Source organism: Oryza glaberrima, chromosome 11, assembly GCF_000147395.1.
Source record: "Oryza glaberrima chromosome 11, OglaRS2, whole genome shotgun sequence".
NCBI lineage: Eukaryota > Viridiplantae > Streptophyta > Magnoliopsida > Poales > Poaceae > Oryza > Oryza glaberrima.
The window spans coordinates 1457691-1485685 of NC_068336.1; the positions used below are offsets into that span (position 1 = coordinate 1457691).

Genomic DNA, 27995 nt, shown 5'->3' on the forward strand with positions numbered 1-27995 from the left:
TCCAGCGAAAGGGAGGGGAAGAAAAGAGATGAGATGCACCGGCGATGGCGATGGGATCCAACGGCTGGAATCACCATTTAATCGATGGTCCACAAGATCCTCAATAGACCTTCGTTCATTGGGTTCCAACTTCTCACATGCCGCCCTAACAACCATCCTAGTATCCATCTCACAATTCTTGGTCCCATAGATCACCCATCTGAAATCCTAATCACCTTTACTAACAGAAGGAGTATCACTCCATAACTATACACATTAATCTTCTTTGTAACCGTTAAGTTAGTAACCTACTCTGGAGCCATGTACCCTCTTGTCCCCCTGATCCGTGTCAAAATCGCATATGAACCATCTCTGTTCAGCAACTTGGACAACTCAAAATCGGTAATCTTAGGCTCCAAATCCTTATCCAACAATATGTTTTCAGGCTTCCTGTCTCAATGAACAATCCATTCTGAACACTCGCTGTGAACACAAGTGTTCACGTTCATGCTCGATCGGATGCGTGTGTCCGCATCGAACACGTATGTATCAGTGAATGTATATGCTTTTCAGATTATTTGCTTCACACTTTAAAAAATACATTTTCTCGAAAACTTTTATTCCTCAGATCAATTTGTTTTAAGTTTTTTTTTTAAAAAAATTATTTATCAAAATATTTAACTTTTTCCTACAATCAAGTAGATAATATGTATTAACAATACTCTCAATTAATAATCTGTTTCAAACTTTGGTCTTAATGTTAGGCCACTAAAAACATAAAGAAAATATAGTAATAATCGATAAAAACAATAGATAATTACTAGTCGATCTGTACACTCAAATGTTTGGCTACGTAGATTGGATCACACTCGTGTCTGGATTAAATAATAGATGCATCCCAGACATGGAGATTGTTGGATTTAATCAATCATTTAGAAAACAAAAGGTTCTTTGATTACACAAATATATTTCATTAGTCCTAATCCTCAAAACTCTACACCCTCCCATTTGGAACTATCATTGACCATTATCACTCTTTATCTCTCTATACCATTCATCAATGTTCTCCTTATTTTGCAATTATTGCCTAATCGATCTCTCCTAGTATCCACACCACATCCGTTCTCTCAGTCAAGCTCTTCTCCCCCTTCTCCAATCTCTCATCTCCTCTCTAGTCACACTATCGAATTTGACACCGCCCAAGCATCGAGTTTATTGCCCTACCAGTTTCCTTGCCCATAGCTTTGGTGACGCCATGTCATCCCTTTCTCACTACATTGCCTAGCCATGTACTAGTCATCTCTTGAGCCAAAGAAAATCCCACCACCCCACACCCCCACTCCCGCCCTTACCTTACCCTACCACATGCTCCCTGAGAAGCTAGGATAAATACTAAGGAAAAATAATTATTTTTGCAAAATATTTTAATCAAATACTTAGCAAATCCCTTAAATTAAATAAATCTAAGTTCATGAAATATCGTTATCTAAAAATACGAGTTAGTTTATGGAAACTAAACTTGTCATAGAATACAAATAGCCATTATCAATCTCTAATACTTCTTGCAAGGGATCTAAGATTAAAACTACTTATCACATAACAATTAATTAACACATACATATTAACAATGCACTAGATGACACATAGCTTTAACCTTCAACCGAGATGAGTGCTTGCACAACTGAGTTCATGTTTGGCCGCTTGCTCCTATCTTCCTCCAAGCATGAAACGGCAATCTCAAGCATCAGCTTCACTTGTACATGGTTGAAATCGCCATTCAATCGATAGTCCACAAGATCCTCAATAGATCTTTCTTCATTGGATCCCATCATCTGACGTGTCGCCCTGACAACCATCCTAATATCCATCTCACATACCTTGATCCCATGGATCACCCATTCCGAAATCCTAATCCCCTTCACTAGCTCAAGGAGTATCACTCCATAACTATACACATCAACCTTCTCTGTAACTGGTAAGTTAGTAACCCACTCTGGAGCCATGTACCCTCTTGTCCCTCTAATCCTTGTTAAAATTGCATCTGAACCATCTCTGTTTAACAACTTAGACAACCCAAAATCCGTAATCTTGGGCTCCAAATCCTTATCCAACAAAATGTTCTCAGGCTTCATGTCACAATGAACAATCCATTCTGAGCACTCACTGTGAAGGTAAGCCAACCCTTTAGCCACACCCAGAGCAATCTTGAACCTTTGATTCCAATCAAGCACATCATCATCAAATCCATGATCAAACAATCTTTGCGCAAGTGATCCATTCTCTATGTATTCAGAGACCAGAATCCTGTGCTTGGCTTGAGAGCAGCAACCCCACATTCTGACAAGGTTCATGTGATAGATCCTTCCAATCACACTCAGCTCTGCTTGGAACTCCTCCTCACTCTGCCGGCTCACGTTCTTGAGCACCTTCACGGCCACCACCCTCTCGTCGTCGAGCACGCCCTTGTACACCACGCCGGAGCCGCCGCGGCCGATCACGCCGGTGAAGTTCGCCGTGGCTTTCTTGATGTCAACGTAGGTGAACCTCTGGAAATGGCTCGTGATCAGCTTGTAGCCTTCTTGATCAATGGCGTACACCCGTGAATGCCGGAACAATCCTTTGCTTGAGAAGAGCCAGCAGCCGAACCCGATGACGATGGCCTCGACGACGAGCAACGCCGACAAGAATCCGTAAAGGTATGGCCACACCGGCTTACCGGCGTCGTGAGATGACAATGAAGAAGAGACGTTGAGGAGAACCTTTCTGTTGCTGTCCGCGGCGGTGGCGGCGCAGCCGGCGATGTCTTCCTGGATGGCGAGGCCACCGCCGCCGCCATCGCCGCCGCGCTGCCATTGGTGGACTTGAAACTCCGGCACGTCGAAGTCGGCGGGGACCTTGATGTACACCGTGCCCGGCAAGCCGGGGAACGTCTTGCCGTTGAAGAGGACGCTCTTGAGGTAGCACTCCATGTGCTCCTTGTACTGGAACACCACGCACGCGCAGTTGTCGAGGCACTTGTTGGCGCAGTCGCCGAGCGGCATGACCTCGCCGTCGTTGAGGTCGTAGCCCCAGAAGTCGCTGTGCGGCAGCGCCACCAGCTTCGCCGGCCGGCCGCACTCGAGCCGGAACGTCGGCCGGCACCCCCTGCTCCAGTCGCTCGCGTCGACGCGCTCGTGCCCCGGTGCGCAGACGCACACCGGCGCCGGCGAGTAGAGGCACACGGCGTTGGCGCCGCACACGCCGTGGATGTTGCACGGGTTGCCGAACGCCATCCACGACACCGACCACGCTCCCGTCGCGCCGTCCAGGCTGTACGCCCTGAGGTTGCCGTCCGTGTCCAGCGTCAGCCGCCTCCTGACGCCGGCGGCGCCGAGGTCGGCGGCCTCGAAGGTGGTGCCGTCGCTGGAGAGGAACTGCCCGAGCGCGTCCATGGCGGCCTCGCGGGAGAAGTTGTAGATCTTGCGGTTGTTCTGCCAGTAGCTGAAGTAGGGGTTGGGCCAGTAGATGCTGGAGAAGTTGCCGTTGTCGTAGAAGAGGGAGAGCATGGCGTAGTCGCTGAACCCGAGGCTGTAGTAGCCGGCGGAGAGCAGCCGGTCGCGCGACACCAGCCGCGTCGCCGCCGTCAGCCGCTGCGTCGGGAGCAGCGTGTCGGTGGGGAAGTCGAAGCTCTGCCACAGCGTCTTGCCGCCGGCGTCCTCGACCACCAGGTTGCCGGAGTCGTGGAGCCGGACGCGGGCGCCGCCGCTGCCACCGGCGGCGGGGGTGGAGGAGTTCCAGACCACCTCGCCGCCGTAGTCGGTGAGGACGAGCGCGCCGTGGCGCGCGTCGAGCGTGACGCGCGCGCCCTTGCTGTGCACGGGGCGCGCCCGCGCCGCGGTCCAGACGACGGCGCGGTCGGCGGCGCGCGCGAACCAGACGGAGAAGGTGAAGACGGTGGGCGACGCGTCGTAGAAGCCGGCGGCGAACGTGCCGTCCGGCGAGCGGAGGACGTCGGTGGCGTGGTCCTCGACGGCGATCGAGGCGCCCCGGGCGAGCCACTCACGCGCCGCGTCGACGCGCCGTGGACATGGACGCGACGACGAGCTTAGCGTGATGATCACAAGCAACGCGAAGGTTGCAAGGCGAGAGCTCATCATGGCATATCAATCAGGATGTTGATTCTGACAGGACTGAGATTAGGATGTTGATTTGGACTGTATAGTGATTACGGTTAATTTTTTTGTCACACAAGTCAAGAGTTTTGTGCGTTCCGTCGCCTGGGCACCAGTGACTACCACTAATTAAGATAGTAATATGGTAATAAACTAGTGTTAGTGAAAGCGATTTGACTTAGATCTGAGTATTGTACTCCCCCGTTTCGAAATGTTTGACACCGTTGACTTTTTAGCACATATTTAACCGTTCGTCTTATTCAAAAACCTTTGTGAAATATGTAAAATTATATGCCTACATAAAAATATATTTAACAATGAATCAAATGATAGAAAAAGAATTAATAATTACTTAAATTTCTTGAATAAGACGAATGGTTAAACATGTGCTAAAAAGTCAACAGCGTCAAACATTTTAAAACGGAGCGAGTATATGCATAACGAGGTGTACATGCACGTTGCGTCCAATGGAGTTTGTGTGCATCTGAACTCTGAAATTCTAAACTTCTGCTTAAAGAAAGCTGGGTGAGAAGATAGTAGTAGCTTTTTAGTTCGGTTCACAGCAGTAATTGGGACTACGATTGGTTAATAGCAGCAATGTTAGTATCATACCAGCAGCTGTGCAGCATCAAATGCAGGATGAGCTGAGCAGACAGGAAAGGTTTTGACTGTCAGTTAATGTTGGATGATATTTTAGTCAACACTTGGTTTGATGATCTGTACCGTTGACTTTGTAAACAAATGTTCTATATTCTACTGTATGATAAGGCTGAGGTGCTTTGCGGAGAAGCATTAATCAGCCGTCAGCCAATGGAGAAGTTCCATGTAGTTTCAGGATTGGGACACCTCACAGATTTTCAGCGAGTCAATGCATCATCAGTCAGGACAAACACAGACATAATGAAAAATTGATGGAGTTAATCAACAATATTGTAATGCTAGCCACCTCAAGAATCTCAGTTATCTAAAAATAATTAGATAACTGCGAAATGGCTATGAGTAATAACATTCAAACAATAGCCACACAACCTATTCTCTATAGGGTGGATTTGATACAATGTCTGATCTCTATTGGATTTGATACAACTTCTGAACTATCTGATACAACCCCCTTACTCATTGGGTTGTCACACTCTTTGTCAGATTCCTTGGTTGATCAACATCAAATCCTCGAAGACCTGTCGGTATAGTCTTTGATTTGGGATGTTGGGGAGAAAGGGGAGGAGGAGGCCACTACTGGTAGTGGTCAGAGTTGAGCTCAACTGTGCCGGGAGAAATTTACAATATACCACTCAATAGAGGTGGCTTTAACGAATGTCACTCTTTAGGATGTTCTTATAAAAATACCACTCAATAAAGACTCTTTCTTAATGAAATTCCACTTTAAACTGTTTTAAGGCTTTTAATTGCAAATGACGCGCGAAATGACAAAAATACCCCCGTGTCCTTTCCCCGGTGGCAGTGATGACTCCTTCCCGGCGTTTGGCGCTGCAGTGGGGAGCGGGGCAGGGAAAAGGCGGATGGGACGGCGGCCCCTAGCGCAGCCGAGAGAAAGTCAGCCGCGCGTGGACGGGCGACGGTAGCGCGGCCGGCCGAGGGCGCATAGATGGGGCGGCGTCGGCCCCTAGCTCCTCTCGGCCGCGCGTAGATGGGCGACGGCAGTGGTGGCGTCGGCCCCTTGCGTGCCAAGAAGAAGTCGCGAGAAAGAGAGGAGACGCACTCGCCAAATCTAAACAATCCTAAGGGTATTTCGGTCATTTCGCGAGCGTAGTTTAGGAAAAATATAAACAAATAAAAATGTCTCAAAACAGCCTAAAGTAGCATTTTATTAAGAAACAGTCTCTATTAAGTAGCATTTTTATAAGGACATCCTATAGAGCAGTATTCTGTTAAAGCCACCTCTATTAAGTGGCATATCTATCTATCTATCTATTATATTATTAAAACAGCCTTGAAAGAAGGCGTCACGTTTGCTGTGGAGGCTAAAAATTCTCACATTAATCGGAGAAAAAGGAAAAAATCTACACGTGGGTCCAAATTATAACGGTTGAGATTTAATACAAATATGTATAGAAGTTTTGATTTGGAACCCTTTACAATTCAAAAAATGAAACAAGCACGTGTTCATGTTGGCCGGAAACAGTCATGGTACATTAGTTTTCCTTTCCTAACTAAAGCATAAAAAGGAACAACAATATATAGGAAAAAGAACAAACAATAGGGAGGCAAAATTTCAAATAGTTCCGATTCCCATCGTGACTTGACTCCCATGGCTATGTCCGATTCCCATTGTTACTGTGTAAGACCCAAAAAAATACTAGGCAATAACAAAATAATCACCCCTTCTAGAAGTGCAATCGGTAAAACAACATAACGATATGATGGTCTTGACTATAGGAAAATATTATATGTAGCTCTGCATTTTTTATAGGATATAGGCTGAATTATCCTAATCACCTGGCTTCAAGATGAACTATCGATCCTAATGAGTGGTCCACAACCAGCGTGCCGCCACCACATCGGTATCGAATTATTATACAAAGAAATCCTCCATAAAACTCAGCTAAAATATACAAAGAAATCCTCCATAAAACTCAGCTAAAATATAACCAAATTTAAGAGCATACTGCCCTCACACACCAACAACATGTCTTTTCTACACACTTTGTCCTCACTCGTGTGCACCCGGGAAGAATTTCCCGGTCGGTCACCCATCCCAAATTGCTCCAGGCCAAGCACGCTTAACCCTGGAGTTCTTTGGAGATTGGCTCCCGAAAAAGAAGTTGCAACTTGTTGATATGAGTATTCTATTAATCCTATTAAGCCCTAGGCCAGGATGTTACATTCCGAACTAGTCCCGAGCGGAACTAGCCCGTGACGCTCCAAATTAACCTGTTAATCGATACCAGTCCCAGGAAACAGTGCTGGTATCACAGGAATACAGAATATCGCAGCAACAGAGGTCTCTTTATTATAGAGTAGGAGTACAGTCATGTTGGGCTGCGGACAGATCCCGAGCTCACAACTGCATTACAAAAGGGAAGCGGAAGCCAAGACTTGGACCAAACATCACAGGCGCGACTTGGGAACTAGGCCGAAACCCTAAAACTCGTCGTAGCCGGCTTGCTCCTGGAAGAACTCCTCATCGGCGGGATCCACTTCGTCTTCTTCAGTAACTTGGGGGGGGAATTATTTATATAGAGCAAGGGTGAGTACGGGAGCACTCAGCAAGCCATGGGAAATAAGTGTTTAATGCAGGCTTCAAGGAAAGGCTGTTGTTTTCGCAATTGATTTTATTTGAACTCTTTTCAGAAACAACTAAGTGAGTGTTTCTCAAACGACACGGATGAGACAGTGCGTCTCGTCCGGTCGGAGTATGTGCAATGTATCAGTCTTTTGAATTGATCAAGATTGGCACCCGGCCAACAGCTTTCAAACGGCCACCCGGGCCTGGCTGATCCCATCAGCCGCAGATTTTCCAAACATCAAACCCATTTCTCAACAGCAAATTTCACAAGGCAGTGGTCAAACAAAACTACGCTAGGAATCACCTCACATTCGCCCATGACCGTGGGCACGACTGTTCGAACAGTTTAATAACCTCTGCAGAGGGGGTACACTTTACCCACACGACATTACTAACCCGGATCATCCAGCTCGTGCAGAACGGCCACGACTAGAGACCTTAAGGCTTTCATGACAAGGCATTTCGAAAGCCGACACAGGTTCACCATATGCCAACGAGAGGGGTCCCAGACCAACACCAGATTAGGTCCCAGACCATACTGTGCCAGGAAGCCCAGGGGTCCTCCCCGACACCACCCCGGCGAATCCACATGTCTCTTGGCATCAAGGCTCTCCCGATTAGCTAATTACTCAGCCAGGGGTGTCCCATTCCACTCATGTGGTCGTACTTGTCTTATGTTCGGATGAAATTCCAAGGAAACGGTCCTTAAGTGCAAGAGCGGGAAACCGTACACCCGGTATGTTCCCCGGTCCGCGATTTTGGAAATTCATTTAGTTCGCAAGCACCGACCCAGGTGTCGGGTTTTCCAAGTCTTTTGTAAAACCCAAGTTTTACCCAAGATGTTTCTCATATTTTAAGTTTGAAGGCGACCGTCGATACCCGTGCAGAGTGCACGATTATCGAGGCGCAACTAGGTGGTTACAAGGGAACATGGTATAACAATTACAATGGAAGGATCAGATGCAACAAGTTAGGTAGGCACACCGGTCTGCCTTGCAGACGGTGCAAACAAAATTAAGTGCAATCCTATTAATGCATAATATTTTACAAGCAACATAATTAAGTTCAAATATAGGCTCAAGATGTTCAAGGGTGGCTTGCCTTGCTCGAGATCTTGAGCTTGATCCTCGAAATCCTCGCACTGCGGGTCTTCAGGCTCCGAAACTACACGCGAAACGGGACAACTCAACAAACGGCGAAAATAAAGCCCTATTATTGACCTCTAAGCGTGCCATTAGATAGATCTCGAGATTTGAGGAATTTTGGAAGTTGAACGGAGTCAAACGGACTTACGGTTGGGAAGATATTGAATTTCTAAGATTATTGGATTTTTGGTCTAAAGGAAAAGGATTTATTTAAATCCTTTTTAAAAAAGAAAAGAAAAGAAAAGAAGGAGGGAGGGAAATTAGACTTCCCTCGGGCGGCTAGGGCGCGGCCCAAGAGAAAGGGGCGGCTCGGCCGAGCTTAACGGGCCGGCCGGCCCAAGAAGGCGGCCCAAGGCGCGCGCGCGGGCGGGGAGGGGAGAGAGAGCCGGTGGGCCGGGTCTATCCCGCGTGGTCCCGGGTGGGACCCGCTTGTTAGCGACTCGGCTCACCGTGAGCGAGGTGCACGCGGGGCGAGTTAGGGTTTGCGGAGGGAGGCGCGGCGCATGCACATGGTTCGCGGAGAACGCGGTGCGGCGAGCCCCCGCGCAGCCTCACGGCTCGCGGTGGACCGCGCGCACGGGGAGGGAAACGGAGGGAGCGGCTGGCCGGGTCGGTCGGCCTGGTTGCGGCCGACGTGGCACCGACGTGGCGCCTATGTGGTAGCCACGCGGACCGGCGGGAGGTAGACGACGACGCCGGCCGGAACGGACGGCGGACGACAACGGCGAGCGGCGGAGTGAACCACGACGATACAAGCGAAGGCGAGCACACCGGGAAGTTGCGCAGGACGAGGGGAGACGAGCCAACGGCTCGGATTCGCCGGGGGATGCTCGACGGCGGCGGATAGCGGCGGCGGCAACCGGTGGCGAGGGAAGGGGAAAACGGCGACGAGGTCACGAGGGGCCGATTCCCGGCGGTGAGAGCATCCACGCGGCTACGGGAATCCGTTGCTAGCGTCGGATTGGGCGGAAATGCATCGAGGAAGGCCGGCGACGAGAGGCGCTTCCGAGCTCGGGCGGCGACGGCGGCGAGCACACAGCGGGCGGCGGCAGCCGTCGGGGCGGCGCCAGCTAGCTACGGGGAGGCTACTCGTGCTACTACCCGAGTCTAAGAGGAGGAGATGGAACGAGGAGGTAGAACGGAGGGCGACACTACCGCGACGAGGAAGGGCGCAGTGACGATGGGCCGACGGCACGGGAGCGATCTCTCCGGCCTCGGGCCGGGGAAGAGGAAGAAGACGAGCGCCCGGAGTCCCCTTCCGCGTCCTAGCGCGCACCGGCTCCTCCGGCACACGCGACGGCGGCGGTCGGCGAGAGAGAGATGGAGGGACGGTAATAGCGCGGGCGAAAACGGGGAAGATTTGGGAGGGGAAAAGGAAGGGAAGGCGCCTAGGTTTATAGGGCGGCAATGTCGGTTTGGAAACCGACCTTCGGCGGTCAAGGCGCTCGCTGGCGCTCGGCGCTCGCGGCCAAAACGGCGACAGAGGCGGATGACGCCGGCGGGGAGGAGAAAAGGGGAAAAGGAGGAGGGGAAAGGGGGCTTGCCTCCTTGCCGCTTCGGGAAAAAGGGGGGAGAGAGAGCGACGCGGCAGAGGGGGGGCGAAGGGCTCTGCCTCCGTCCCTTGGAGGCACGCGCGGGGAGTGGCGGGGCCGAATCGATGACGACGGCGATGACGGCGAAGGCGGCTTGGAGCGGAGCGGCGACACGGGCGGCAGGCGCGGGCAGGCGCGGCAAAGGCTGACGGCGGCGGCGACTGGCCGGTCGGCCACCACGGCGCGCGCGCGGGGGAAGCATCGGCGCGCGGCGACGATTTGGCGGCGTCGGCGGGAACGGCAGCGGGATGCGAAGAGAGAGGACTCGGCTCGGCGCGGCTCGCGCGCACGCGCGTGCAGCGCTTGGGCAGAGCGGGGGGGAGAGGGAGAGAGAGAGAGAGAGAGAGAGCCGGGGAGGGAGGGGGAGATGGGCCGAGAGGGATTCGGCCCATCGAACCCTAGGGAGGCGAATTAGACTTTTGCGGAGAGATTTGATTTGGGAAGGATTTGGATTCGGGATTGAACTCGACGATTGATCGGGGATTTGAGATCTGAGATGGCACGGACACTAGACAACAAGCAAGGAAACGGATTTCGCAATTAGGGTTTTTAAGAGATAGTTTTCCCGCTAGGCGCCACGACGGAACGGGCGCTACAACTGGTCACTTCCAATACATATTAAAATTATGGACTTAAGACTTAAATTTTAGGCCTATACACCGAGTTGAGTGCATTTGAAATAAAAAAATAAAATAAATTTCGATAATAAATAATTATAAGAGTTCGAGTAGAAACAATAAATAATAAAAATATAAGAATGAAATATATAGATTTTTTTTAAAAAATAGTCCATCTACAACACAACGATGATAAATGAGAATAAAGAGGGAAGAGACAACAAGCCCAATGAACCTTAAATAGAATCCCAATGACGATTAGAAGAGGGACGACGGGCATACCGTTAAGCAGCATGATGACACGGTCATGGTGGTTGGCGGGAGTTTTAGAAATTAAAAAAAATAAACTCCAATGATAATTTTGTTCGGCTTTTAAAGTCCCAATTGCAATAAAGACGGAAGGCAGTGGGCTCGGTGTAAAGGAGTATAGTGATGCCATTTGATGAGACTTCTAGAAATTATAAAAACTAAACCCAATAAGACGATAAACTCAAAAATTATTATTAAATTTCTCCACTGGATCTGCACCTGCACTTGTTCTTCATGTTGTTGTGCGAAGGAAGACGGAGACTAATTCCAGGCTCAATCGTATCGGCATCAGCCTTAGGTAATGGGCCTAATAACGTAATTCCAGGCCCAACAGTAAGCAATGCAGTTCGGTCATGGGCTCTTGCTCCTCCTATGCGTATCACCGTGCCTGGATTAGGACCGCGCTATAAAATTTAAAAATCGAGGGGTTTTTTCGCAAAACGACGCGCTCTAACAACCTCCCCGCAAGTCCGCAACCCTAGCCACCGCCGCCAGTCCCCTCCTCCCCCGCGCTCTCCCTCTCCCCCTCACGCCGTCGCGTCGCTGTCCCCGACACCTCCGCCTCCGCCTCCCTCTCCCGCCGCCGCAGGTCCGCCGTTCGCCGCCTCCGTTGCCGACCGCCACCGCCCCGCGCCGCCTTCCCCGCCTCCGCCTCCGCGCATCGCAACGCAACCTCAGGCGCAGAGGCGGCGACTTGACTCCCCCCTCCCCGCCCTCTCGCTCTAGGGTTTCCTCCCCTCCCCGTCGTCAGCCGCCACCCCACCCCCTCCCCCGCCGGGCTTCGCCATGTACGGTCACCGCGGGTAAGCCAACCCCCTCCTCCTCTTCCTTCTCTCTTATTCCTGATTCATCTCCGCGATTCCATCCCGCCGATTCATCCATTACTTTCTTTTTTTTTCCCTACAATACTTGCTTGCTTACGCGATCTCATCAATTTCTCGATTCTATTGGGGATAATTTCTAAGTAGGTCACTTTGCTTTCCTACCATGATATGATATGATATCTTCTGCCTAGGATTTAGGATACATGTACAGCTTCCCCCTTACAAAACCAAACCCCTCTCCCCCCAATAAATAAATAAATAAATAAATCGGAGGCAGTAATACATCCAAATTGATGTTTCATCAACTGCACCAGCATCCCAACTGTGGTTTGTAACATTCTTTTCTACTCATATGTGTTATCCAGTAGTTTGAGTATTTCTTCTATTCACATGCTGCCAACATTTAATTAGTTTTTGTTTATGTCCACTAATGCGTTCGCATTTCGACTCCATTACCTTTTTAAGCCTTCAAGTCCTGTTTAGATTACTAGTATTTCTTATCTGTGCAGTTATCTTTATGTTTGGGTTATTTTATATGAAATGGGGATTGAGAGATGAGGGGATCGTCTCCTTTTTTTTTTCTTTTCTCTTTTTGGGACTCTGGATTATCTGAAGGGCAATGATGGGAGGCGGGGGGGTTTCGGATGGGTACGAGGGATCAAAGAGGCCACGAATGATCGAATCCAATCCATACTTCGCAGTGACCGCAGGCAGTCCCTTGGATGTCTCAAAGAGGGCCAGGATGATGGAACCAGCCCCTCCCTATTTCGGAGCCATGGGCAGCAGCGCTGCTGGTGGCACCAGTGCCTTCTACCAGCCCTACGGCGCCAACTTACCTGGTGCAGGGGCTAACAGTGCCATCCAGAACTTTCCAGGGGTCCGTCTACGAGGGCTTCCCTTTGACTGCGACGATCTTGACATCTGCAAGTTCTTTGTTGGGCTGGACATAGTGGACTGCCTCTTGGTTCACAAGAATGGCCGCTTCACCGGCGAGGCTTTTGTTGTATTCCCATCAGCCATGCAAGCAGAGTTTGCACTGCACCGCAACCGGCAGAACATGGGCAGGAGGTATGTTGAGGTGTTCAGATGCAAGAAGCAAGAGTACTACAGCGCAATAGCTGCTGAGGTGAACCAGGGCGGCTTCTTCGACTCGGAGTACCGTCACTCCCCACCTCCTCCACGGCCCAAGAAACCAGCTGAAGACAAGAGCAGCATGGAATATACTGAGGTGCTCAAGCTCCGTGGCCTGCCCTACTCTGCTACCACTGAAGACATCATCAAGTTCTTTGTGGAGTATGAGCTGACGGAGGAAAATGTGCACATCGCGTACCGTCCAGATGGTAAGGCCACTGGAGAAGCCTTTGTGGAGTTCCCAACAGCAGAGGTTGCAAAGACAGCCATGTGCAAGGACAAGATGACCATTGGGACAAGGTACGTGGAGCTGTTCCCATCAACCCCAGAGGAGGCCAGCAGGGTGAAATCGCGAGCCAGGCAATGAATTATTTGATCCAGTCATCTACTTTGCCCTGGCCTTGAGCAGCTGTGTTCCAGTTTAGCTTTCGCTTTGCATCCTTAAACTGTATCCCTTGCCTTTAGGTTTGTGTGCGTGTGTTTTAGTATGCATCATGTTGCTACCCTGCCACAACCCGTTGGTGTGGTGACTTTATAAGAACCCGAATTGCAATTTTAAAAGAAGTGGTGTATTATGAGATGCCTGCACTTGTAACAGCAGTTGCGCCTGGTTGGATGCATTTTGTATGGCAATGACATGATCATTGTTTTCCTTCTTAGTTTGCCACAGATGTTCTACTGTATCCCCTTCTTTTTGGTGAAGCAGGGGATGAAGCTCGCACTTTCTCTGTTCCAAAAGTTGGTTGTTGTTAATTAATATAAATATGCATAAACATAACGAGGTGTACATGCACGTTGCGGCCCATGGATTCTGTGTGCATCTGAACTCTGAAACTCTTAAGCTTCAGCTTAAAGAAAGCTGGGTGAGAAGATAGTAGCTTTTTAATTCTGTTCACAACACAAATTGGGACTACGATTTGTTAATAGCAGCAATGTTTGTATCATACCAGCAGCTGTGCAGTGTCAAATGCAGGATGAGCTGAGCAGACAGGAAAGGTTTTGATTGTCAGTTGATGTTGGATGATTTCTCAATCAACAATTGGTTTGATGATATGTACCGTTGACTTTGTAAACAAATTATCTATATTCTCATGTATGATAAGACAAGCATTAATCAGCCATCAATCAGCCAATGGAGAAGTTCCATGTAGTTTCAGGATTGGAACACCTCACAGATTTTCAGCGAGTCAATGCATCATCAGTCAGGACAAATACAGACATGAAAAATTGATGGAGTTCATCAACAATATTGTAATGCTAGCCGCCTCAAGAATCTCAGTTATTATCTAAAAATAATTACATAACTGTGAAATGGCTATGAGTAATAACATTCAAACAATAGCTACACAACCTATTCTCTATAGGATGGATTTGATACAACGTCTGCTCTATTGGATCTGATACAACTTCTGAACTATCTGATAGAACCCCCTACTCATTGGGTTGTCACACTCTTTGCTAGATTCCTTGGTTGATCAACATCAAATCCTCGAAGAACTGTCAGATGGTATGCGAGCAGCTGAAGGAACAAATAACAACACACTCAGTAAATGAAATTGTATCACAAATGATAAAGCATAAGTAGAAGTTCTGGAATTTGATGAAATTAAACAATTCAAAGAATGTGCAAACCTGTAATGGAATTATGTTAATCACTGGCTGGAGACAGTCAGCGACCTCTGGAACTTCAATAACCCTGCAAGATCCACTAGGGCAAACGGCAGATGCGTCTCCCTTTGAGCACATCACTATCAGACGCCCCTTGCGAGAAAGGAGCTGCTGAATCACTGATTGCTGCTTGCTGCAAGAGGTGAAGATGTTTAGAGGAACTCCTTGAAAAATGAAAAGAAAATGAACGTGCTCTGTAGTCTGTCCAAAGCGCTTACCTGAAGCACGCATCACGTGTAGCAATGACGATGATCGGAAGGTTTTCATCCACTAGTGCAAGTGGTCCATGCTTCATTTCACCAGCAAGCATGCCTTCGCTGTGCATCAGAGCAACCTCCTTAACTTTAAGAGCACCCTCTAAGGCAGTGGCATAGTTATAACCTCTGCCAAACACAAGGAGAGACTCTGAATCGATCAAGGAAGAGGCAAGTTCCTTCATCTCAGTATCAAGTTTTAAAACCTCGCTGACATTGCCTGTGTAGTAAAATAGACAAATTTGGAAAAGGTTGTTCAAAAGAAACAATTTCCTAGACTAAATAATGCATTTGTTGATCTAACACGACATACTTGGAAGATTGGAAAGACCACTGATGATAGCTTGACGTCTGACTTGGGTGGATATTTGATCAGATCCAACAGCCAAGGCCACCATCACCATGACTACTATTTGACTTGTATATGCCTGCAAGATAGGAGATACTGTTAGGAATCAAAATGACCAAAAAAGGGTGGAAGCATGAGAATAGACAGAAATTAACCTTCGTACTAGCAACACCTATCTCACAACCAGCATTGATATGAACTCCACAATGTGTTCTTCTTGACAGTGTGCTTCCTACGGTATTTGTTATGCCAACACAAAGTGCTCCATTTTCTAGTGCATAATCAAGAGCAAGGAGGGTATCTGCTGTCTCCCCTGACTGGCTAACAAAAAATGCAGTGTCTTCCCTGTAGATGGGACCTTGTCTGTCCAGCAAGTCACTTGCAACCTCCATAGTCACAGGAATACCTATTGTCCAAATAATGCAAGGAAGAAGTATCTGGGTCAAGAAACAGGTAGCTAATACATATTGTCACTGATGTTGACATCTAAAATATCTACATAAGGAGTCAGGACAATAAGTTGGCATACCAGTTAATTCCTCCACAAAAGGTCTTGCAGCCAAGGCAGCATTGTAACTTGTACCACAGCCAATGAAAACTAACCTTCTACTGCGCCTAATAGTTTTGAGGTACTCCTTTTCCTTTAATCCTCCTAAAAGAACACCACTATCCTTCACTCTACCCCTCATGGTTGTTGTTAATGAATGTGGCTGTTCATGGATTTCCTTTTGCATGAAGTGGTCATAACTTCCTTTCTTTATCTGCTCAACTTCCATCTCAAGGACAGACAATGCTCGTTGAACGGAAGCTGGCTTCTCTTTCTCATGGTCAAACTTAAGGATCGACACACTGCCGTCCTGCAATGGCCAAATTGTTAAAGCTTACAAGGCATCAAATGTAAGGCTAATGATGTCAAAGAAACAAAAGAAATGTTGCACTAGCGTGTCTACATATTATTTCAGAGTAAATAAAAAACCAGCGACATAATAAAAATACAATTGTCAAATTGGCAGGTAAAATGGTACAAAGGAAACAGATAACTTTAGGTCTAGAAAATATAGATTGTCCCCCATTAAAAATGATCTTTCTTTCTAAAAAAAGGTAAAGGCAAAATAGAACAGATAAGGCAGGTCAATCAACAGAGAACGCTGAAGAGTACCTTAATATGAACAATTTCATCATCTTCGATAGCCAAATAATTCTTGGTATGCTCCACAATAGCAAATAAATCACTAGAGAAGAATAATTCTTTCGGCTTCCCGTTTGTTGTCAGAGCTTTGACATCATGAAATGGTTTCCCACTATTTTGGCCACTTAATTCCTGAAAACAGAGACAGCAGTTACAAATATAAAAAAAAAAATGGTTCCAACTAAAAAAGAAGCAGAACATTTATAGCATCTATAAATTCTGTAAAAAATGATTACACAAAAGATAACTCATAACCAAACCAACATCACCACAAAATAAAATTATTTAATCTGCAAGCAACCTACTTCACAGTTTCTCACGTTTGCATTTTTATAGAACAAAACATGTGGCAGTTAACCAGAGCAAGTAGTTCATAGTTACTCTATTGAGTGTGGATTTTATGTTTGAAGCAGATGGAGATAAGAACGGTGAAGAGAGAACAGAGGTAAAGTTAACTTTCGATGTTAGGTCTAGTAATACTACATAATAAAGTCAACTTGAACAGCAAAGGAAGTAGCTCAAGAGCATAACACATCATTCTTACACGAAATAAAAATCACCGTTTTACTATGCTTGATTAGAACCTAGCTGATAGTTTAAAACAAACCAGGATGCACTTACATTGACACCGAGTATCAGTGTGCTGCCCCGTTTGCATGCAATCAATTCATTGGGGTAGTGTGGGCTTTTAAAGATGAGTGCGTAGGCTCCTTCAAGCTGCCTCATGACTTCCATAACAACTTGGCTAAATGTCACATCACCTGAGAAAATAATTAAAAGTTGCCTTAACTAGAACTAGAACAGTAAGACCAACATATAGAATCTAGTTACCAATTTCTTTTCCTTTTGAATTTTGTAAGAACTCTCCTGCCTTGTTAAGAGTAATGTATTGCGTAAATAAAAATTTCTGAGCGCGAAAAGCATAATAAGGTATATTTATTGCCTCATCTAGTTCTTAGGTGGCAAATCTAGTTTTCAACATAGATCATAGTAGTATAATTCTTGCTCCAAAGAAATGATAATATAATTATAACCTGAGAATGAAAGGTTTAGCTAAAGATCAGGGAGTACATCTCGTCCGTTGTCAAGAATATATATACCTTCTTCATCATGTGCCTTATCAAAAACAAACTTTGCCAACTTAGGGATGACTTCTGTGTCAGTATCAGACTCAAAGGTGAACCCATGTCGGATTAGTGTCTCTTTCAGAACCTGAGCAGATACATCAAAAATACCAAGTTATGATGGGAATTTATCTGTTTACATCATTATCATCTGTTGCTACATTAATTTGAGAAGGTATCATGAGGTTACACATGATCATGAAACCAAGTTTGAGATGGTTGGCTGATTCATAAACGTCTAATAAACTTATTGTGAATTCAGTATATTGTCATTTGCCACTTCTATAAGATAATATTATCTGCATTACAACGACAATAATCTAGCAAAATGAGATAGAACCCACTGATATTCTAGTTGCTAGTTAATCTACTGCAGTTATTTAGAACCCACTGATATTCTAGTTGCTAGTTAATCTACTGCAGTTATTTTATTCCAGTAAAAGCATATGAGCTTTCAACTAAACGGCAGATTATTTAACAACAATAGTGAGGCGTCTATGGAGATTGAAGACAGCCCATGTGCAGGGCTTGGAAGATAACATGTTGGCCACTAGCATAAATCCACCATAGTTGCAATAATGCATGTGCATTCCCCAGCTGTAAAGATGATGAGAGACAAATACTATACAAGAATTCTAGTACAATATCAGAACTTCAGAAGAGCAAAGTAAACAAGAACCTCGTTGTTTGTGATGATGCCATTGTGGACGACCAAGAATTCATCGCCAGCACCAGAAGATTGGGGGTGGCTGTTCCTTGGGGCAGGCACACCGTGCGTGGCCCACCTGGTGTGGGCAATTCCAGCATGCACATTGAAGGCGGCGTCCAGGTTCACATCCTTCTCATCAACCTCTGAAAAATACACAAACATCCAACATGACAAAAGATATAGAGTACAAGAGAGCACCAAAATTGTAGCCGAGACTAATTGTGTACGGTATAAATCGTCAGGAAATTCATAGAGCAAGGAACTCAACTCTCCAAGTGTTAAATTGAATAAATCACAAAAAATGCCATAAACCCAAGAAGATTTAGAGTTGATCCGAATGGGTCAAATTCTACCTTTTCCGAGGAGATCCAGAATTTTGGGAGCTATCCCAAAAATGCAAAGTGCGAACAGAAGAATTTCCCTCGCAAGGATCACTAAACCCAAAATCGCTAAAGGACATAATGATATTCCCCAAAATGTGATATGGATCCCAATCAAAATTCAAAGCTTTTACCAAGTGATACAGCCGAGTCAGACCACATGACACATGAAAACCGTGCAAAAATCCATCCCAAGAACCCAAAATTCAACCCATTTTTCAGCATAATCAGGAGGGAAAAGGCACTGACCGGAGTAGACGGATCGCACGAGGTTCTCGATCTTGCCCTCCTGGCGGAACACCAGCGGGGGCGCCCCTGCGTACGGCGGCACCGCAGAAGTAGAAGCGCAGGAGGGAACGTCGGCGTCGACGGCGATACCGGAGGAGTCGTAGCCGCGGTACTCGAGGCGGCGGAGGCCATTGAAGAGGACCTCGAGGATGTACCGGCGCTCCCGCGACACATTGTAGTTGAGGTACGCGAAGATCCCGCACATCGTGCGCCGCGCCGCGCTGGGCTGGGCTACTAGAAGCTTCCAGAAGTTTCTGGGCTCGGAGGAGAGAGAGAGAGAGAGAGAGAGAGAGAGAGAGAGAGAGAGAGAGGACGCGGTTACGTCGGCGGCGAGGAGTCGCCGGCCGAGGCGGGGGAAGAAGAGGAGAAAAAGGCCGCGTTTTTTTCTTATTTTTTGATAGGAAAAGGCCGCGTATTTGGGTGGGGGAGTCAAAGCCCAAATTTTATAGCTGATCGAGTACAAGAAGACAGGCTGACGTGTAGCCTGGGACCCAGTAGCCGCACGATTTGGATCGGACGGCTACTGTAGCGCACAGCTCTTCGGAAGGAAAAATGGAAATCTAGGTGGTTTTCGCGTATAATTTTAATCGTCCGTCTTATTTAATTTTATTTATAATTAGTATTTTTATTGTTATAAGATAATAAAACATGAATAGTACTTTATGCGAGATTTATGTTTTTAATTTTTTTTAAAAAAATAAATAAGACAAATAGCTAAAATTGGATACTGAAAATCATGGCTGCTCTTAAAATAGGACGGAGGAAGTACTCATTACGGTTGGCTGTCACTTATCATCACTACCATAGGTCAATGTTAATACATGTGTACTCCCTCTGTCCCAAAAAAAAAAAGGCAAACTCTGGGTTTCCGTGTCCAACTTTAACTGTCTGTCATATATGAATTTTTTTTTATAATTTATATTTTTATTGTTGTTAGATGATAAAACATGATTAATATTTTATGCGTGACTTGTCTTTTTATTTTTTTTATAATTTTTTCAAATAAGATGGACGGTCAAACGTTGGACACGGAAACTAGGGTTTGTCTTTTTTTAGACGGAGGGAGTACGTGTTAAAAAAATGTTAATACATGTGTAGATTTGTCATGCTTGTGCCAAGCGTCGCGGTTCTGATTAATTTGGACGTCGATTTTTACTAGTAGTTGCAGTAGATGACAACTGAGTGCGTGTTTTAAGCCATAGTATGGATCAGATATTTTTTGAAGAGAAATATGCACACGTGTTAGGATTTTCAGTCGTGTTAATTTGTCACTGAGAGATTGTGTTTATTGCTAATTGGAGTGATTAAAGTTGTAGATTAGATGGAATGGATGCATGGAGTAACCCAAGTCAGAGTAGCAAGGTCTGGGACTGGTCAGCAAAGGGCAGCGTGGACGTAGCTCCTCTTTCTTTTCTTGCTTGACTCATTCTCCCTAAAAATCTCCTACCATCTGCCTACCGGTTTCCAAGAAACAAACAAAGTACTCCATGTTTCTGAATTCTGAAACTTGTCCATGTTGCTTATGTGCAGTGTATAGTAATGACTAAGCTAAATGTACTAAACTACTAATGACTAAACTACGTTCTCATTCGAGACCACGTGATGAATCAAGATTATAACTGGTCTACTCTTTCTTTCTCTAATGGGCACTACCCGAGTTTAAAAAACACACACCCAAATGATCAATACGACAAAGTGGTGTTCTTTTATCCTAAAAATAAAAATTAAGATTAAGTTTTTTACGCAAAATAAAGTGGTATTAATGTATGATTGATTGAGTTTTAATTATTATAAACTTGAAAAATATTCAAATAGATTAATATGATATTTTAGAGTAACTTTCATATAGAAAGTTTTCGCACGAAACGCACCGTTTAGCAGTTTGAAAAACGTGTCACGAAAATCTTAATATTCATTTGGAGAAAAGAACGGAACCTAATTATCACTGGATTGATGTTGCTTCAGTTTCCAGCCTCCCGAAACTTCCATTACTCCAAAGAACTGTTCACTAGAGTACAGATGAACAGAGGGAACCATACAACCAGTCCAGAGGGACCCAACGCAGTGCCAAACGTCACCATTTCATGGGCAATATTGTTATTAGCTGTAGGACAGAACGTACATCTCTTTACTGCATCAAAACGGAAACAAAGTCCCTAGCTTCACGGATAGCAACAGCATTTGAACCGTCATCTCATAAATTTGTCATCCTTAAGAGCTTGGAACAGTTAGTTGCTTAGATTCGGTTTCTGATATAATCTGACTTGTACAAAGCAAATCGCCAATTAAGAGCTCCAATACCATATATAGCTTCTGCTTGTAACACATATTTGTATATAAATTCATTGATCTTTCAGCTCCTTGACAGCACTGCGTCTTCTATCATACTCTTACATGGAGTTCAGCCCTGCAGGAGATCACCGAGCAGAGCATAGTACAGTCAAGAATAGTACAGGGAAGCATATATTTCCAGCGGGGATCACGGAAGGATATACATACAGCAAATATATTGGGGGCGCCGGCCAGTCCTCAGTTTTGTCCACACCTGTTTCTCAATATTTTTCTATGCTAGTGCTCCTAACTTGGCCTACTGTCCTCCATCTCCAACAACACAAGAGTACAAGACAAGTACTACAACGGCAACAACTATGCATGACATCAAAACGAAAGCTGGGACCTCGTCGATCAAAGCTAAGCACAGGCACATAACACCCTCAATGCAACCAGCAGCAGCGAGGAGGCCATGCTGCCATGAATCATGATCATGGCGTCATCACAGGAGTTCGAGGCTAATGACCCACAGCAACTGCACGCCAAGCCCAAGAGGCTCTACCAAGTCTGGAAGGGAAACAACGTACCTGCTCTTTCTTTCTTTCTTTCTTTCTTGCTCCAGCGATCTGGCTTCAGCTTCTTCAACTTCATAGCTGAGAGGTAGACTGGTTTTCCTTCATTTTGCAGATATTCTTGTGTGGTGGACGCCTTATTATTGGCCCGGATGCAGCCTCCCTGCTGTTGTCCATGTTCCTCATCCTTGGCCCGGCCATCGTCTTCAGCTACCAGATAGAGTCCACAATCCACCGCTCTCAACAACGGATGCGTCGAGCTGCACAGCTGATAGTCATCATCACAACAGCAGCGGTTAGTGAATCCCCAAATCAATTATAAGTTGCTTCTTCACATAGAATTTTGATTGCCAATCCGTTCTCTAGTGACATATACCAAACAATTAATCAGCATGGTAGTCACAGTGATTTCAGCTTCAATATCTGAAACTGAAATCAGTCAATCAGGGGTTCAAGATTCCACAAGTCTAATTTCCACTATACAGCATGTCTAGCACTGCACAGTCATGTGAATTTCACCTTCAAAATTGCAGGACCTTTTCTTCCTATTCATGACATCAGCCAGGGACCCAGGGATAGTGCCAAGGAACACAAGAGCACCACCTGAAACCGATGAATTTCTTGGCTCAACCACACCATCGATGGAGTGGAGCTCAGGGAGAACTCCACGGATGAGGTTCCGTAGGGCAAAGGATGTTACAGTCAATGGCTTCACGGTGAAGGTGAAGTTTTGCGAGACCTGCCTAAGGTACCGCCCACCGCGATCCTCACATTGCTCCATCTGCAACAACTGCGTTGAAAAGTTTGATCACCACTGCCCATGGGTCGGCCAGTGCATTGGACTTGTAAGTAAACAATCAATGATGCAGCAATCAGTATAGTCATCAGCCTTAAATTCAATGTGCAGTTCCAGTACTATTTGTTTCCATAGTGTTTTTAGGCATCTGGTAGAGAATAACCAAACTCTATGCAATGAGTCTCTTAAAAAAGCTCTATGGAATGAATGAACTTACTTTCAAGTTTCAATAAGAAGCTGGTATATGCAAAAAAAAATGTCTTCCCTGCCAATGGTCAATGTCCAACCAAATTCCTTCCAGTCATCTTCAGCATTTGACTATTTGTAAGTTATTCATAAAGCTACAGAGCTTAACGAGACATTTTGACTTGAATTTGAGACTTGTAACTTTACTTTTAGCTAAAAAAAACTCATCAATCATCCAAGTTGAATTACACCAGGCTCAATGTAAGCTATTTTTTAAGTACAAAATCACCAAGAATGAGTTGTTAACTAATTCCACTGTTTGACTAGATGTACAGATAAGGATAGGTAACTACGGGAACAGAACAACGAATTTTTCAGAGCAAGACCTGAACTATACCTAACATACATTTTCGAGGCCTCAAGCATATATTTCTAAAAGAATTTCTCGCAATTAATTCAGTGAACCTAAGGTCCAGGAATAACTTATGTGAAAGAGCAGATTAACCAAGCACTAACGATCACCTGAATTCCATATTTCAGCAACTCACAAAATCTCTTAATACAGAAATTATGTTAAAGTATTTTTGAATGCGTGATCATTACATTCTCGGATGGTTTCCACTTGCTTATCAAAATAATGACATTTTTTTTTCTTTTTTCTTGCAGAGGAACTACCGCTACTTCTTTCTGTTTGTAGCGACATCGACTTTCCTGTGTATAATTGTTTTCATCTTTTCATGGGTGAATGTCTACTATGAAAGGGGAGACGATGGCGGATCCATCTGGAAGGCTTTGCGAAAGGAAACATACTCATTTGTGCTAATCATATATACTTTTATTGTTGTATGGTTTGTTGGTGGTCTCACAGTATTTCATCTTTATCTGATCAGTACTAATCAGGTAAACTTACTTCCTTCTTTATCTATTCCAGAAACATGCTACAGTTACTGGTTCTCTTATACTGGAATTCAGTAAATGCATTTTGATGAGTAGACAGCATTAAGAGTCTGAGATAGTTCTGATGGCTTCAATTAGCAGCTCCATATATGGTGTTAAATGAATGTCTAACTAGATCCAACTGCAAATTCTGCAGACAACATATGAAAACTTCAGATACCACTACAACAAGAAGGACAACCCCTACCGAAAGAGCGTTGCAGCAAACTTTGTAGAAGTGTTCTTCACCAAGATCCCTCCACCACAGAACAATTTCCGTTCATGGGTAGGTGAGGGCGCACTGGAAGCTGGATTTTATACTCCATATATTGCGCTGGATTTGACTGATCCAAGGGAAAAGATTGATTTAGAGATGGGAAACAAGGATATAATCGTTGGGGGTATGCAGATCCCAACAGTGCTTCAGAACATAGACTATGGTTCCTTTGAAGATAATCCAGATGACAAGAACAGGAATGAAGATGATAGACTAGTGCCTTTTGCTTCAACTTGGGTACAACAAGCAAATGAAGGTGCTCGAACATCTGAAATAGCTACTGTAGAATATAAGGACGAAATAAGTGAAGATGGTGGTAAGGAAATTATTAGTTCAAACACAAGTTCAGAACAAACATCAATAGAAGCTAATGCAGCAGCATCTGAGGATGAAAGCAATGAGGACATTGCTGGAAAAAGTAACAGTTCAGATAGAAGTTCTACCCAAAATTTGGGGGATGTGAACTAATAGCTCTGTATTACTCATCTAAATTGATAATCTGTTCATATACATGGCCATTATGAGTTGACATTATTCTTAGCATTACACATGATAAATAAAAACAGAAAGTGAATGACTGTATGCCTCAGCCAAACTTTTTATAATGTATTATTTTACATCTAGAAGCCCATGTTGCACTGTTCACGCTTTCCTGCACTATATGTTTCTACTTTCTATAGCATGTGGGCCATAATGTGGACATAAAAAGAAAAGAGTTATGTTGATTGATTACTACCTTAATGATGCAACAGATCAGATTGCTCTACTGCCTTTATGGTACTACAAAGGAGAAGCTAACAATGCAGATGTTGAGCAAGTCACAGAAGGGGCATGACATTAACAAAATAATCCATAAAGCAGGACCAATATAACGTAAATCGTTAAATAATGATTCCATTGCTCATTATTTGGTAAAAAAAATACAGCTGCTTACAGCTTACAAGCTAAACTTTCCAGACTAACTGAAATCTGGAATTTGAAAGCAAATTACTGGTTGCAAGTAAAGCTTCTGGAAGAAAATCGTCGCTAAAAGGCAGTACCAAAGATTGCACATTTCTGCAAAAATGAAGTTCCTCACGCCTGATAGACATCTGGAAGCTGAAGGCCTACACTAGCAGCAGATTTGTTCAATATCTTCTTCATCTCCTCTGATCGGTCCACAGCTATATTATACGAGAATAGCAGGTCCTGGGCAACCGAAAACATGATTTACAGAGTTAACATGGTATACAGTGCATGAAAAGCTAATCGAAACATGCCAATATTGCAACGAATGTGTAATTTTTGTTCCGCCTAAACTAGGTGTGATGTACTGGGAAGTGGGAATCAGCAATGAAGCAACTGCGAGCTCTTATACTGAAACACACTGAAAGAAGTTCAACTCATCACATCAATCAGAGCAATGATTTGGCACAAAAACAGTAAATAACCCAATAGGAAAGGGGAGAGAAGTCTTCCTAGCCATTTCATCGAACACATCGTGTGCTAAAAGAATGCGCGAAACAGGAAAAGAGGATGAACCTAGGAAAACGTACTAAGTCTAACCTTGTGGTGGTGGACGCTGGCGAGGAGGTAGGCGTAATCCCCGGCGAGCCGCAGCCGCGCTCTGGCGTCGGCGTCCGTGCCAGTGGGGCGGCGGAACTCGGAGGCGACGAACTCGCGGAAGTGCTTCTTGGAGTCGCCCCCGCCGACGTGCTTCTGCACCGCCTTGAGCACCCGCCGGTAGACGGCCGCCGCGGCCATCATCTGGTCTGTGTGATTGGAGCCGCGAGAGGTGGCGGCTGCTGGGTTCGCCGGAGGCCGGGAGTTCCGCCGCCGCCTCGCTCGGGTGGGGACTGGACTCCTATCTGGACCGCATATTTTGATCCAATGGTAACAAACAGGCAGCAGGATGTCTCTTTTTTTTTTTTTTAATCTCGCCAGGTGTTTGGAAACTTCTGGAAAGACAATTGAGAATTCATAGTAGGGAATTATTGGTAGATTAGCAACAATTTGATTTTTAAGTCATATTCCATTATCTGGAGAAAAAATTATGGAGATTATATGGGGTTTAATTTAAGACCGATATTCTAATATGTTCTTTTAAGGTATTCATAGGAGTAGGATGTGTGTGTATTTATAGCGTAGTGTGTGCGTGTTCTGACTACATGCATATTTGTGTTGTGTTGTGTTTCTTTTAAAAAAGGAACAGTTGAAATTTGTCTAGACAATATAGTCTATATATAAAAGGGAAAATTTCCTCCTAACTCTCATTCTACCCTAGGTAATAAAAATGGACGGGGGTTTCTCCCTCATTTCCATACCATCAAAATCACATCGGGACTGTTCACTTTGATGTCATTTTCAACAATACCATTTTTTAGTGAAGTTGCCAAAAGAATGTCTACGTTTAGTTTGTTGCCAAATTTGGTAAATACATAAGAAATCCTGTCAAAATTACATTGCCAACTTGCCAAATTTTTTAAGGTTTATTTTGGCTATAATCTGAACAGGCCCATCTTTTACCAAATGAAACATGTAAATAGTCTTATCCTACAATATCACCAGCAAGGAGTATACCAAAACATTTTTGGGCGGCTAGCGAGAAGCTAGCTAGTTAGAGCCATAAGCGCGCTCTAGCGTCAGCCTGTGAGGCGGTAGAACTCGAAGGCGACGAACTCGCAGAAGTGTTCCTTGGGGGCGCCACAGCCGACGTGCTTCTGCATCACCTTTAAGCACATGGTAGTACGCTCAGTAGCATATGAATATCATGAAAATTTTACGTAAAAATAACAAATTTTCTATAACTAATCAAACAACGTCTGATTTTAATACATTCTTTTATCAAAATATAACCGAGAAAGATCTTGTTGGAAAAGATTTAGTTGCAACTAAATATGTAAAATGAGATTGATTAAAATGAAGATAAAATAAAGTTACATGGATTGGCGAGTTCCTATTTGGAAAGTTGCAATTTCTTAACCGCAACAATTTCCATCCCTGGTGAAATGAGAAAGCCATTAACGCATGTTTAATTGAGTTTTAATTATTACAAATTTAAAATATAGATTTATTTGATATTTTAAAGTGACTTCATTTTTATAAGAAACTCATACCATTTATTAGTTTGAAAAATATGCTAACGAAATTTGAGGTAAAAGCTACATCCTAATTAGAAAAGAACTGGCATTCAAGCCTATACATGAATGTTGCTACGCTACTACTAGGGTACATCCAAAATAGTTGTCCTAAGTTTTTTTCTTTTTGCCGTTTCCCTGCTTTTCTTTGCAGGTCGCCGACCGATGTCCATATTGCAACAATTCATTCGATACCTCTCAATTCGAGAACGATCTTGATGAATAACAAATAGAAGCAATGGAATCCATAGTATCTTCTCTATCCTGCAAACACATCGAACACAATATTAAGTTGATAAAAGGACCGCAAGATTCTGGGAAGACAAAGCTCATTTTAGCTATATTGGCGTCAATTGGACATACATTATGCTGTGTTGTGTATGCACCATCAGCGTCTGATATTGTTGGTATCCTCAATGAGACAAAGAATCTGAACATGTCACATGACCAATACAAACAGTTCAGTGAGAAAGCTATTGTTTTTGAAAGGACTTGTGATCTGGGAGCTGACTTTGGACACATGTCAGCTGAAAAAGCCAAATTGATTTAGCAAGGAAGTTCTTACGAACTCCAGGATGGAAATACTTCATCAATTGAGCAGTCCAAGTGCTTCAGCATTATAAACAATTATACAAAGCCTTCAAAAAAAGTAAGAGAAACCTCTTTCTTGATATCTTCAAAGATAGTTCATCAAAGCCTCCCAGCAGCTGAAGAATTACATACTATATCTTCACACACGAGTTCAGGATTCCACTGTAGAGGATAACATACTGAAGATCATGAGTTCTTTGGAAGAAATGGAGGAGCTTTTAGGTCATACTGACCTAGATAATAATTGCTTGATAGATGTGTTGTTTAAGGAAAACTTTAGATGATTCAAGTGGA

The 27995-nt window shown here is 44.7% G+C and overlaps 5 protein-coding genes across 6 annotated transcripts; 2 read left to right on the forward strand and 3 right to left on the reverse strand.

Moving 5' to 3' along the window:
* Nucleotides 1-1487: 1487 nt before the first annotated feature.
* Nucleotides 1488-4115, reverse strand: LOC127754597 (putative receptor protein kinase ZmPK1). Its single transcript, XM_052280171.1, has one exon. The coding sequence runs from the start codon at nucleotides 4113-4115 to the stop codon at nucleotides 1629-1631; it is 2487 nt and encodes an 828-aa protein (XP_052136131.1). The 3' UTR covers nucleotides 1488-1628.
* Nucleotides 4116-11505: 7390 nt separating this feature from the next.
* Nucleotides 11506-13575, forward strand: LOC127754508 (uncharacterized). Of its 2 annotated transcripts, none has more exons than XM_052280064.1 (2): nucleotides 11506-11843; nucleotides 12480-13575. In XM_052280064.1, the coding sequence occupies exons 1-2, from the start codon at nucleotides 11827-11829 to the stop codon at nucleotides 13360-13362; spliced, it is 900 nt and encodes a 299-aa protein (XP_052136024.1). In that variant the 5' UTR covers nucleotides 11506-11826; the 3' UTR covers nucleotides 13363-13575. The 2 variants fall into 2 exon arrangements, with proteins under 2 accessions (XP_052136024.1, XP_052136025.1); XM_052280065.1 differs by having other exon boundaries at nucleotides 11508-11843; nucleotides 12566-13575.
* A 568-nt stretch (nucleotides 13576-14143) lies between these two features.
* Nucleotides 14144-19356, reverse strand: LOC127754507 (glutamine--fructose-6-phosphate aminotransferase [isomerizing] 1-like). Its single transcript, XM_052280063.1, has 11 exons — nucleotides 18918-19356; nucleotides 18259-18431; nucleotides 17556-17667; nucleotides 17077-17216; nucleotides 16426-16587; nucleotides 15796-16123; nucleotides 15422-15672; nucleotides 15231-15345; nucleotides 14882-15137; nucleotides 14628-14796; nucleotides 14144-14514 (listed from the first exon to the last, which is right to left on the reverse strand). The coding sequence occupies exons 1-11, from the start codon at nucleotides 19159-19161 to the stop codon at nucleotides 14431-14433; spliced, it is 2034 nt and encodes a 677-aa protein (XP_052136023.1). The 5' UTR covers nucleotides 19162-19356; the 3' UTR covers nucleotides 14144-14430.
* Nucleotides 19357-21680: 2324 nt separating this feature from the next.
* LOC127755901 (probable protein S-acyltransferase 1) lies at nucleotides 21681-24761 on the forward strand. The gene is made up of 5 exons (XM_052281511.1): nucleotides 21681-21810; nucleotides 21915-22094; nucleotides 22333-22644; nucleotides 23448-23681; nucleotides 23875-24761. The coding sequence occupies exons 1-5, from the start codon at nucleotides 21715-21717 to the stop codon at nucleotides 24460-24462; spliced, it is 1410 nt and encodes a 469-aa protein (XP_052137471.1). The 5' UTR covers nucleotides 21681-21714; the 3' UTR covers nucleotides 24463-24761.
* A 25-nt stretch (nucleotides 24762-24786) lies between these two features.
* LOC127755902 (uncharacterized) lies at nucleotides 24787-25891 on the reverse strand. The gene is made up of 2 exons (XM_052281512.1): nucleotides 25540-25891; nucleotides 24787-25182 (listed from the first exon to the last, which is right to left on the reverse strand). Exons 1-2 carry the CDS (start codon nucleotides 25738-25740, stop codon nucleotides 25069-25071), a joined length of 315 nt encoding a protein of 104 aa, XP_052137472.1. The 5' UTR covers nucleotides 25741-25891; the 3' UTR covers nucleotides 24787-25068.
* Between the last annotated feature and the right edge of the window lie 2104 nt (nucleotides 25892-27995).